Raw genomic sequence first — 13688 nt, forward strand, 5'->3', positions numbered from 1 at the left:
CATGAGGCACCTAAAGAATACAGTATATTGTATCCCCCACGTAGGGAAGTAAAAATTGTCAATATTACACAAGTGCCTATTCCCTTTTTCCAATCATTACCACCTTCACCAAAGTGGTTATCTTAGCACTGATAGATTAGTTTTGTTTGAGTTTTAACTTTACATAAGTAAAATCTGGTTTCTTTTGCCCTGCATTATATTTGTGGGACTCATCTATGTTATATACAGAAGTTTGTTCATTTTTATTGCTGTATATAGTAGTGTTGTAAAAATATACCATTTCCTTTGTACTGTTCAAGGCTAATTTTTGTGGAATTTGTTTTATGGATGGGCTATTTTAAATAATATTCCTTCAGAACATATTGAACTTTTTATTTGGTGAAAATATGTATTCATTTCTATTAGATATATACATCAGAGTAGAATTCCTAGGCCAAAGAGTTTGTGTATGATTGGCTTTAATAAATTGTGCCAATTTGTTTAGCAAAGTAGCTGGGTGAGTTTTCAGCCAAGTAATCAAAATAGGAAGGTTTCAGTTGATCTGTAACACTACCACTCTTGGCATTTTTATTCCCTTTAATTTTAGTCTTCCTGGTGGGTTCTCATTGTGGTTTAAAGTTGCCTTTCCTTAATGATTAATGAAATTGAGTACCTGTTTGTGTTTATTGATCATTTAGATATGGACAAGGAAGTGCCTTTTTAAGGATTTTATACCTTTCTATCTTGGTTTTTTAAAATTTGCATTGTAAAGTTTTTTAATTTAATTTTATTGTCAAGGTGATATACAGAGGGGTTACAGTTACATACATAAGGTAGTGACTTCATTTCTTGTCAAACTTGTTACCCCTCCCTCATTTTTATTTAGATACATTGTCCCTATTTTTTTTTTTTTTTTTGCCAGTCCTGGGCCTTGGACTCAGGGCCTGAGCACTGTCCCTGGGTTCTTCCTGCTCAAGGCTAGCACTCTGCCACTTGAGCCACAGCGCCGCTTCTGGCCGTTTTCTGTATATGTGGTGCTGGGGAATCGAACCTAGGGCCTCGTGTATCCGAGGCAGGCACTCTTGCCACTAGGCCATATCCCCAGCCCCATCAATGTCCCTATTTTTTAAAGCAGTCCTTTTCAAAATGATCCATATGTGTTTACTTTGAGTATACCCTTCTCCACAGAGTTTTCATGTTAGAAATAATTTAATGACATACTGAGATAGTAGAGAGTTCCGGGGGTGGGGAGGGGTTGAAGAAATATGGTAGAATAAGTGAAAATAAGCGAGAGTTGAAGCATACTATGCACTGGAATTGCTTTCTACAGAGACCTCACTGAGAGACTTTGGCTGTGTATTAAGCAAGTTTAACAAAGCCAGCCTAGTGTTTTACAGTGTTTTGATGTTCTCTGGTATCAGATTATTATAACATAGATGATGTGATATTCTTTTAAGAAAGTATGTTCACCTTTCAAGAGTAAGAAAGAAAACTTTGGGGTTAAATAGAGAGTATTGTATAGCAAGAAATTAATAGTGAAAGTTTCAGCCTATATAGTTTTAGGAAGTTAATGAAAGAGCTTTAAGGAGCCCACAGTATACTCTGTACAACCAGTTAGATACCGTGTTAATCAGAAAATGTGTTTCTGGAACTGTGTGACCAAGAATTTGATGGCAAACTTAGTAAATCGAATTTTATAGCCAATATTTATACTTCTAAAAGTAATTATACTAAATTATTTGTGTAATACTAATCATTTTTAATTAGCCTGTATGATTATATAACTTTTTTTTTTTTTTTTTTTTTGGCCAGTCCTGGGACCTGGGCTCAGGGCCTGAGCACTGTCCCTGGCTTCTTTTTGCTCAAGGCTAGCACTCTACCACTTGAGCCACAGCGCCCCTTCTGGCCATTTTCTGTATATGTGGTGCTGGGGAATTGAACCTCATTGCCTCATGTATACGAGGCAAGCACTCTTGCCACTAGGCCATATCCCCAGCCCTATATAACTTTTTATCACTGTAATTGATAGAAACTAAAATATGCCAGGGTGTAAAGTTCAGTTTAGTAAGCATTATTCAACAAAACAAAATATCTCCTTTTGTAACAGGCCAATTTCTTTCTTTCCCTCCTTCCCTCAAACCCTCTCTTCCTCTATCCTTGGTTTTTGTGGCACTAGCAAATCAAAGCTAGGATGAAGTGTTTTACCATTGAGCTACATCTCCAGCCCAGTTGTATAATATCTAACAAAAACTTAAAATTTAGAAGATGTCATCTCTTTTAAGAATTATTTTCCTCAGCTGGGTACTGGTACCTCACATCTATAATCCCATCAACTCAGGACACTGTGATCCAGTTTAGGCAGACAAATCCAAGAAACTCTTATTTCCAGTTAACCAGCAAAATGTTGGAACAAGAAACATGGCTCAAATAGTAGAGAGTCATCCATGAGTAAAAAAAACAGCAAGCAAGATCTTGAAGTCTAGAGTTCAAGCCCCAGTACCATATATATATATATGGATATCTATCTGCCTGTCTATACCTATATATATATATGGATATCTATCTGCCTGTCTATACCTCTGTGTGTGTGTGCATATACATATATCTTACACAGGACTTGTCTCAAAATTCCTCAAGATATATACTCTCTTGATATGAATTATCCCAGGTAGTCTTGTTTAACTTCAGAGATAATACAGCTTCTTTTTTTTCAAAATCTTCATATTTCTCTTCCTATTTCAAAGTAAGCACCTACCCATATAACTACTAAACCAACCTATCTAATATAATTTCTGAAATGTCATTATGAAATTTGTTTACTGATTAGGTACAGATGATATATATCAGCCAGATATTATAAATTAATTATCTTTTGACTCCTCACTTTTCATTTCACACATTCTGTTTTTTCTCAAAATATTTTTCTGTTTGAGTATGTACTATGAGTGTAGTAGTTTTTCAAGTGAAGTTTCTTTTTCCTCTTTCAGCTCAACAAGAAGATGATGAATTTGTATGCCAGATAATTTATGTCTTCTACCAGATGGTTTTCCACCAAGCCACAAGAGATGTTATAATCAAGGAAACACGTATCCTTTCAACTTTTATATAATTACATTTTGCACATTAAGAAAACATACATCATTGGGGATTTTTTGCTTGCAAACGTTGAAATATGTAGAAAGCATTAAACTTAGAAATAAGTTTAGATCATAGGGTATTTTTCATTGGAATCATTTATTCTAAATTAGCACAGGTTGAGTATCTCTAGTCTGAAAATCTGAAATCCAAGATGCTCCAAAATCTGAAATATTCTGAATGAGAACATGATGTCATAAGTATAGAAATCTGCCTCATGAAACTAGTCACAGTCAAAACACAGGTGCACAAAACATTACCTTCAACCTGTGTATGTAATGTATATAGAAGTGGATTTCATATTTAGACTTTGGTTTCTTCCCCAAAACAACTCACTCTGTAAAACTAAATACTCCAGGACTCAAACGAATAATCTGAAAGTAAGAACTTCAGTTTCCTAGCATTCTAGATACAGAATATTCAACCTATATATGGATAAAATTTAATAAGAACAGTTTATCAACTTGTCTAATTTTGATTCCTAAGAAACTTAAACAGTGTCAGAACTTCCTTCTCTGTTCACTTATATTTCAGAGGTTCCTAGGACTATTTAGTCTGCTTCTAATCTTATTTACTCTGTATGGGAAAGTATATCTGTTAGGATGACTTCAGCTGTCATCCATATGTTAAGAATTTAATAACTGTAAAACACCTCAGCAATTTTCTCCTAACTGCAATTTAGATGTCTTCTACTGACTGGGCCTAGCATAGTGCAGTGTAACAAACATCCATTGCATGCTGTTGCTGTTCAGCTTCTTTAGTTGTTTATTTTTCTTGAATTGTAGTTCTCTATTCCTCTGAATTGATTTTCTTTCTAAGTGAAACATTTTATATGTAGAAATATTACATATAAATAAGAAAATAAGTCTCTGAGAGTAAATAATTTGTCCTCTTTAGTACAAACTTAGCAGAATATAGTTGACAGTTGCTTCACTAGGCAGCTTTCCACTGCCCTGGCCTGCATTTTGCTACTAATGAGAAGTCTATAGTCAATCTATTTAGTACCATTCTCCCTGAAGACTAATGACAGTTTAGTTCCCTTTCCCTAAAAAAGACTTGGACTTTTTATCAGGGTGTTTGTTTTCTTCAACATCAAGCTGTTCCACTAGATTTTGACTTGTTCTTAATTATTTTTCCAAATGTGCTTTTCATATATGGAGTTTGTCTTAGTTTAATCAATTTCTGAAAAATTTTCTAGAATTGTAATTTTTAGTATTTTGTCTTAGTGCTTTTTCATCTTTTGTTTTCCTATTATATTAGCTCTTTAAGTCTGTAATTTTCTAATCTTATTTGTTTGATTTTATATATTTTCTTTTTTGTTTTCTATTTCTTGGGACTTTTGCATTCATTTTGTGTTATTTTAAATTTAGTTTTATATTTGAAAAGATGTTTCTATCTTCATTTTATTTTCTCCATTATTTCTCTAGATTTTCTAATTCTGATTTATGCTGTTTGTTTATATATGTATTATGTTAAAGTCTGTTAAAATGCTTGCTCTGGTGAAAATGTTTTTTTTTATCATATCTTCCTTTGTTTTTTCTTCTTATAGTAATCATTTAGTGCAATTTGAGTATTATTATTTTCTGTTGTTCATTTTTATGTGAAGTAAGTTTACTTGAACTTTTTTATACCATAATAGATAAACTTATTTTAGGCTTGGTGGGGGGTGTCAGTCTCTGATACCTATAATCTTAGTCAGGAGGCTGAAATCTGATAATCAAAATCTAAAGTTAATTTGAGCAGGAAAGTCCATCAGATTTATCTCCAGTGAACCAGCACAAACCTTGAAATAGAGGTATAAATCAAATGATAGAGTGCCAGCCCTGAGTGAAAAAGCCAAGCAAAAATGTGAGGCCCAGAGTTCAAGCCCCAGTACTAGCATAAAAACAAAAGTAAAAAGAAGGAAGTAACCTTAGTCATATGGATCAACAGCTCACTCTTTGGTGATTTTCATCATTTACTTGTCTTCAAAATGATGGCCTTATACTTTGAGATTTGTTTGCTTTTTCTCTTTACCTATATTTCTGTGTGTGTGTGTGTCTGTCTCTCTCTGTCTGTCTGTCTGTCTCTCTCTCTCATTCTCTTTTGCTAACCCTGGGGCTTGCACTCAGGGCCTGAGCACTGTCCCTGGCTTCTTTTTGCTCAAGGCTAGCACTCTACCACCTGAGCCACAGCGCCACTTCTGGCTTTTTCTGTTTATGTGGTGCTGAGGAATTGAACCCAGGGCTGCATGCATTTTTCTCTTGATGTCTCTACTCTGCTCTTTTTTTTTTTTAACTGCAATTAAATATTAGGTGTTTCTTGTCATCTTTTATTAATCATTTTATTTTAAAATATGAAATAAAACTTCAGCTTAGCATTTCATTTTAGAGACTTGTGGGATTTTTTGATTGAACCGTCACAATCACAGTTCAGTTTTTATCTTTAACCATTTTTATTCAGAAGCTCCAGCATATCTCATAGACCTGATGCATGATAAAAATAATGAAATCAGGAAGGTCTGTGACAATACATTAGATATTATAGCGGTATGTATTCTTTCTACACAAAGTTTAATAGAACATTTGGTAGGTGGTGATTGTAAACCTAATCTGTACTATTCCTTTGGTATTACCTCTGTATTTTGCTTAAGACTTTATTAATTCTGTGATACTGAATTTACTTTTTAAAGATATGTCCTATGATTTTTTAACTTTTAATTATAGGCACTTTAAAGAGGCTTCTACATAGAGTTTGACTGTAAGCTACCTGTCATCTTGAATCACTTGGTTTTCAGAGAAATTGTTTTATAGCAGAAAATTTGATGATAATTTGTGACAAAATTATAAAATCAGTACTATAATCAGTCAGCTAGATTTTTAAATGATTTTTGCCACTACTTCAGAACTTTTGGTACTCATGTACACTTGTTTTCTTTTACCTTTATCATATACAACTTGCTTGCTTCCTTCTTTAAGCTTAATTTCAGCTTACATTTTTTAGCTTCTTAGTTATAGCTTCTTTAGTACTTTTAAAAGTTTAACCCAAAGAAACATAGACACTATGGTTTCCCTCACTGGTAGTAATTAGTACACGTCTTGTATAGTTCTAACAGAAGATCACAATAGCCCAATAGCTATGTACATATGAACACATAAGATGATGCTAAGCGAAATGAACTCCAGGTTATGGAAATAGGTGGTTTATCATTGTTGTTATTTTCAACATACCATGTGAAATTATTCCTTTTTCTTTTGTCTTTCTTCCCCATGGTTTTACCCCTGATGTCACTGTAACTGATTTTGGTACCCTGGGTATTGCATGTATGTTTATCAGAATTAGGGAAGGGAAGGGGAACATCAAAATGGATAGACAAAAAGTAAAAGGTGAACCAATGCAACAGCAATACTTACAAGATGATATGCTGTAAACCAACTGTGCAACTCGGGCGGGGGGGGGGAGGATTGGAGATGGTGGAAGTGGGAGAAAAATGAGAGAGGAGGTAAAAAGTTAAGATGAGATGTACTCACTGCCTCATATATATGAAACTGTAACCCCTCTGTACATCACTTTGACAAATAATTAATTAAAAAATGTTTAACTTTGGGGTTGGAGGTATGGCTCACCTGGTAGGGCACTAGCCAACGAGCAAAAGTGGCAGCAGGTTCTGGTCTCAGACTTTAGGGAAAAAAGTTTACCTTAGCTTTTTATACAAACATGATCCACAAACAACTTCATTACAAATTCACTAAGTTGGCATTTCTGTTAGTGGCTTCATTATGAAAGTGGACATTCATAGTAGTAATTGTCAGGGTCTCATATTGTATAATTAGAAATGCATTTGTTTGATGTATGCCCTCTACCTTTTAGATTTGACAATATGCTTTATACTGATTTAGAACTAAATGGATGCATTGATGAAGAGATTTGATATCTAAGCCAGAGTAGAGAATCTGTTTGTATTAAATATTTGCTCTACTAAGATACTGTATGTCGTGATAGAAATGGTAGCAGGGCTTGTGAATACAGAGTATTTAATACTCCAGAAGAATAATTTTATTGCCATGTACTTTTTTCTAATAGATCATGTCTTTACATACAAAATATATAGGATAAGAATAACAAACATGTTAAAGCTCCACATATGAGATTATCTTACTTTAAACAATGAGAAAATAAGAGACTTATTAGTCTGTTATGCATCCATTTAGCATACTTTTCATGTCTTCTCGAGGAAACATAAATGGAAGATATTTGTAGGTTTGCATATTAGGTGTCTCAAGTTAAGAATGTAAATTAGGGGCTGGGGATATAGCCTAGTGGCAAGAGTGCCTGCCTCGGATATACGAGGCCCTAGGTTCGGTTCCCCAGCACCACATATACAGAAAAACGGCCAGAAGCGGCGCTGTGGCTCAAGTGGCAGAGTGCTAGCCTTGAGCGGGAAGAAGCCAGGGACAGTGCTCAGGCCCTGAGTCCAAGGCCCAGGACTGGCCAAAAAAAAAAAAAAAAAAAAAAAAAAAAAAGAATGTAAATTAGTGATAGCTCCAAAAGACTGGCTCAGCTCAACCATAAAATATATGGCATAAAATATAAATATATTATTAGTGAAAATATTTTGATTCCCATTTCATATGAACTCTGGACTTCAGTTTCTTATCTGAAACTTAAGACACAATATATTCTCTTTCTTTGTCTAGGTACTATGCTAGCTCTCTGCTTCCAAAAACTAAAGTTGTTTAAAAATTGTATCTTACCTGATTTCTTCCCTTCCTCTGTCCTTCTTTCAACCTATGCTAATCCTGTTTTCTTTCACTGTTGCACTGAAATGGTGCTCACCAAAGTCAGCTCATCTTTTCTGAATCCAATGAGCTTTTCAGTCTTCATCTTGCTTTACAGATCGTACTCTCCTTGAAAGTACTTCCTAGTCAGCATTAAAATAGTCACTAAGAAAATTATATTATAATATTATCATAAATAGCCTTGTTAATGTGAGAACCTCAAAGAAGAATTATCAAAATTAAATTGGTAATTTAAGAGCTGGTTGTGATTATGTGGTCCCCAAGATTCTATGTGATCACTTTTGAATTAATATTAAAAAATTGAAACAAGTAAATTGAGCAGTTTAGTTCATCTAATCTTTCTATAAATCTCCAACATTGGACTTAGAAAGTAAGTGTTTGAGATAAGGCTATGGAATAATGGATCATTTCAAACTGTGGAAAACTTTATTCTGAAAAACTTACTATGAGAAAACTACTTATTAAACTGATACTTAAAAGTATCCACATGTGAGTAATTTGGAAGTCCTGCTGTGCTGTTCACCTGACTGATAGGCATGGCTGAATTTCTTAGAAATCCAATAGAGCTAATAAAAAGACACCGGATTGTGGAACCATCTCACATTCTACTGAAAGAGTTTTTCCTTGCCCTGTGCTATTATATTCCTACAGGGTTCAAAACCCTGGCTCATAGTTAATATTAAATTATTGATCCTAAAACATTATTTTTTCACTCTTCCTAGTTGTGTTTTGGTTCTGGCCATAAATTGAATCTTTATCCTTCTTGAATTGGCAAGCCTAGTATTATTGCTAGGATTCAACTGACTACTTTTCTCCTCTACCTGCTAAATAATCTCAGACAACTCAGTTAACTTTTTGAAGACTACATTTATAATAAGACTTATAAAGTTTAGAGACTTATAAGGATTAAAGAAAATATATACCATGCATTTATAACATGATGCTCACTCAATTTCTTTCTGTTTAAAATAGACTAAACCTGAGACATAGTTGAAGACTTTATATGTAGATTAAGTGTCTGGACCAACATTTTTCTTCCTTGGGACAATGACCTATGTTATTTTTGCTGATTGTCATTGTTATTTGCTTTTCATTTTAATTTTTAAGTGGCATGGGAATATATCTATTCACTATCTGGAAATAAACTGTGGGGCATTATTTGGAGGATATATTTCAACCAGACATATACTGTTTGTAATTTGCATTTGAAATTGTCCCAGAAAATGGCTAAATTTGGCATTGGTAAACTTCATGTCAGGCACTAAACTAACTCAGACAAAACTTCAAGGGATTGATTATGTCCTTTACATAGTAAATAGGAAGGTACCTTTGCTATTGTTAAAATGCCTTGTTTGGTATTGATCCATATTCTAAATTTCTATTTAGCCTGGGTTTTGGACAGAGTTTATAAATTAGTTTCAGACCAAAAGCTACACAGCTTGCTGAGCATCATTGTTTGGGAGAAGTTTGAGAAATAAGCAATTTTAATGTATTGTATACAGACATCTCCTAGTTCCAGTTGAGAAGTAGTTAACAATAGTTACAATAGATTCTCTGATCTCTGAGCCTGCTTTATTGCAATTTTTCTTGGTAATTGGTTGTCTTGACTCTTTATCCAAGAATAAAGCAAGAGGAAATAAGCATTTGATTAACTATAACAGAGGCGCTGAAACACTAAAAAAAGACTATCAAAGGAGACTACAAAATTTCTGCATCGTTAGCACTAGTGACAGCTTTTAGAGACCTATTTAAGTAGGGTAGGAGTGGATGATGTCTCTAGACTTTTCACTGCTAGATTTTGGTTTGCCAGTGTTTTCAACTTTGACTATATTATATAATAATAAGAAGTCTAAAATACAGAATTGGAACTATATGTAAAAGCTCAAAACCCAAAATACAGAGTGGAGCTATTTATTGTTCAAAGACATTTGAATTTAAGGATACAAACATTTGTCACTTATTTGTGCAAGTCTTATTTGTGCAAGTGAAGGACTTGTCTCCCACATTATGCATATATTGCAGAAGTGATAACTTGATTAACTAATTGATCCCAAACATTGAATTGATAAATTGAAACGTGTGATAATAGTACTTTGTGCACTGAGGAGGATTACATTACTTGTATTAAATAATGAAGTCTCTCTAGACTTGTCAGTAAATTGTTACCTGTTTGTCTAGGTTACTTATAGTTTTGAGAGGAAGGGAATGGCATATTTACAGAGAAAAGCAAGAAGACCAAAAGAAAGAAGTCCAGCAACTTTACCTACTAAGATTACAAGGCATTTGACCATGCCTTTTATCTTACAAGCCTTGGGTATCATCAAAGGAAGAACAAAACCTACACATCTGATCTAGGGAACTTCTAAAATTTATAGAATCTTTTCTTCAGCATATTCTCAACTTTGTGTGAAGTGTTTAAGAATCTCAAAAACCCCTACATTTATGGGTTGTCAAATAACTAATACTTGTTTACTCAACATCTGTCTACAACATTAAAATAGATAATAGGAATACACAGACCTGAAATTTCTTGAATATCACCCTTTAGTCTAAACTTAGAGAACTCCAGGACTGTTACCTAAACATACGAGCTACTCTTTCAGAAACAACAGCACTCTTTCACCCTATCAGTAGATAGGCTGTCCTTATGACTGTGTTTATGAGAAAAGAGATTTAGCTAGTTTCTCTGGTGAAATACTGATGTTTCTTTTCTTTCTAGCCAGCAACCGACCTGGCTGTAGATGTTGTACTAACATAGATTGTTACTGAATAGTACTTCTTTCTTTTCAATAACGCTTAATTGTGGATTATTTATTTGTTTGTTTTTGCTGATTCTGGGGCTTTAACTCAGGGTCCTGTCCCTGAGCCTCTTGGTACTCAAGGCTACCCCTCTACCACTTGAGCATCAGGGCCACTTCTGGCACTTTCTGAGTAGTTTATTGGAGATCAGAGTCTCATGGACTTTCCTCCCTGGGCTAGCTTTGAACCATAATCTTCAGATCTCAGCCTCTGGAGTAGCTAGGATTATAGGCATAAGCCACCAACTCCCAGTAGATTATACATTTTAATAACACATCTAACTAGTATCTTAAATTTGTGAAAAATGTAGTAATATTTTCATCTAAAGCCAATTATATTTAGTAAGACTGACATATTAAAATGGGATAAATTAACATAGGTTTAAACATAGCCTCTTAATTCATTAATGTTAGAATCCCCACACAGATTTCCAGTAAAGCCTGTACAAGACAGAAAGATGGGTCTATTAGTAGTCTTACCAACAAGGGTCAACATCTCAAAAAGTATATCACAATACTGTGAAAAGAAACTATAGTGAAGTTTTTATTGGGTTAGGCATAGAACTCAAAAGATGCCTTTGTAATTCCAGGGAATGGATAAAAATTGAATAAAACGAGTATATGATAGTCACTTTTAATTGACATGTAAGTTGGGAGCACGCACAGAACAGGGATTTTTTTCAAGTGAGCTGTTGACAGAAAATTGTCATCTTTCCAGAGTAGGCATAGCTGGTTCTCTTGGGTTGTTTTTATTAGTGGTGGTGGTGGTAGTAGTAGTGGTGGTTGGATGGATTTTTTTTTTCAGGCTTAGTAATTCAAAATTTCTTAGTGTGTTTGGATTTCTTGTTTTTTTTTATTATTTTAGTGAGGTTCACTTAATTCTATAAAATCAAATTGAATTTAATGAGAAAAGTTCCTCTTTTGTAGTTCATTTTTATATTCCATAAACAGAGGCAAAAATTTAGAGTATTTTTTCCAACTTGTTAGAATTTAAAAGTATACACAAAAATGTACATGTACATGAATGCATATGTGTAGCCTTTTCATTATTCATGTTACTTTATTGTTTAATTGGCAACAGCTGAACTTAAAAGACCGTGAGCATAATATAAAAGAGAAAAATCATGATTAAATAACTTTAATTTAGTTATATTTTATACTTTGTTTTCTGACTTGTGAAATGATATTTCACAGGTTTGCCTTCCCTGCTTTAAGTAGAAGTTGAGTGAGGAGGTAATTGTACCTGAATGCCTGGCTTAAAAAATGCCTAGTAAAGACCAAAGGTCAACACTTGGGACAAGTCTGTTTAAGAAATAGATAATGTATGCATAAAAGTCAACAACTTTATTATATGTGTGTATATATACATATCATTGAGAAAATATTTTCTAAGGTGTAAAAAGCATTTTTAGCAGCTATTGCTTTAAATCTCAATGAGCAACTAAATTACTGTGGACCTGCTTTAATTTAGTAGAAAAATTGTATTAAATAAACCATATTACAGTCTCAATTAGGGGGCTGCCACATTAAAGGAGAAAGGAAAATCTGTTTCCCATCACTTACTTGGGAACACAAAGCAGACCTATGTAGCTCTATGTTATCCTATAGTGTGTTAATCAGATACAAGGTGTGACGGAAGCCAGTGACAAAGAGTTTTCCTGATAGTGAACAGACGCTGATAATAGGCTGGTTAGGGCTGCATAATGTTGTAGTGGTTAAGTAGTAAACAAAATGATGTAGGACTTCAAAAAGGATGGCACATTCCATGTAAAATCAAACCATAAGTCTTTCATGACATTATAGAATTTATGGAAACTAAGTGCTTAAGATCATAATGTCAGGAGCTGAGAAGAGAAGAAAATAAGAGCCAAAGCATGTTTTCCTTTAAATACAGGACTGAAAGACAGAGCCTGATGGGGAATAAAAGTATTTCAAAAGTGAAGGGAAAAAAATGACTATAACCCAAGAGTATCTCCAGAAAGGATAAAGGCTTAATAGATTTTGATGACATATCAAGCTGTCATTGACCTGTGAGAAAACCTAAATTCTCATGGATTTTTCCTGATATGAAGTGGGGAATGCATATGTAAGAGTAAAGTTTTTGGAATGGTGTTAGAATTAATATTATTTAATACATGGTGCATTTATTTCCTTAAAATATTTTTGGCAATTTGGGGCAGTTTAACTTAGAGCCTTGTACTTACTAAGCAGATGCTCTACCACTTGAGCCACATGCCCAAGACCCTTTTATGTTAGTCAGATTTTGAATAGGGTCTCACATTTAATCCCAAACCAGCCTGACTTCAATCCTTCTATTTATGCTTTCTTTCTCCCCCCGCCACCCCCCGCCCCCATCCTGGGGCTTTGACTCAAGGCCTGCTGAGCACTGTCCCTGGCTTCTTTTTGCTCAAGGCTAGCACTCTGCCACTTGAGCCACAGCACCACTTGTGGCCTTTTTGTATATATGTGGTACTGAGGAATCGAACCCAGGGCTTCATGTATACGAGGCAAGCACTCTTCCCACTAGACCATATTTCCAGCCCCTCTATTTATGCTTTGTAAGTAGTTGTTCTGACAGGCATATTTGTCACCACACCCACCCTTTCTTGGTTGAATATGTAATCTCATGAACTTTTCCTCTGGGCTGCCCTCAGACCACAGTTTTCCCTATCTTCACTTCCTAAGGAACTAGGATTAAAGGCAGGAAATATTGCATGCAGGTTATATTATTTTAAAAAAACCCACTTTGACACAAGATAATCATTCTGAGTTGGCGTTTCACTTAAGAGAAACTCTGGTACTTACAGTATTTTTCAGTTTAACTGGGATAATTGTTTTTGATGTATTTATAAAGCAATAGTATTAACCATAGGACCATAGGTTTTTATTTATAGACTGTTAGCTCTTGAATGAGTTCTAGATTTCTTTCATTTTACAAATAATGAATCGGTCCAATGCCTAACATATGGAACTATAACCTCTTTGTACATCACTTTGA

General features: G+C 34.4%; 1 protein-coding gene across 2 annotated transcripts in view; it reads left to right on the forward strand.

The window, feature by feature from the left end:
- Kifap3 (kinesin associated protein 3) overlaps positions 1-13688 on the forward strand; it is a 118353-nt gene that overhangs the window by 60336 nt on the left and 44329 nt on the right. For both annotated transcript variants that reach the window (XM_048356474.1, XM_048356475.1), the window contains exons 16-17: positions 2967-3065; positions 5557-5642. In XM_048356474.1, the coding sequence (XP_048212431.1) occupies positions 2967-3065; positions 5557-5642 (185 nt within the window). The remainder of the gene's footprint in view (positions 1-2966; positions 3066-5556; positions 5643-13688) is intronic.

This window comes from Perognathus longimembris, chromosome 11 (genome assembly GCF_023159225.1).
Source record: "Perognathus longimembris pacificus isolate PPM17 chromosome 11, ASM2315922v1, whole genome shotgun sequence".
Taxonomy (NCBI): Eukaryota; Metazoa; Chordata; class Mammalia; order Rodentia; family Heteromyidae; genus Perognathus; species Perognathus longimembris.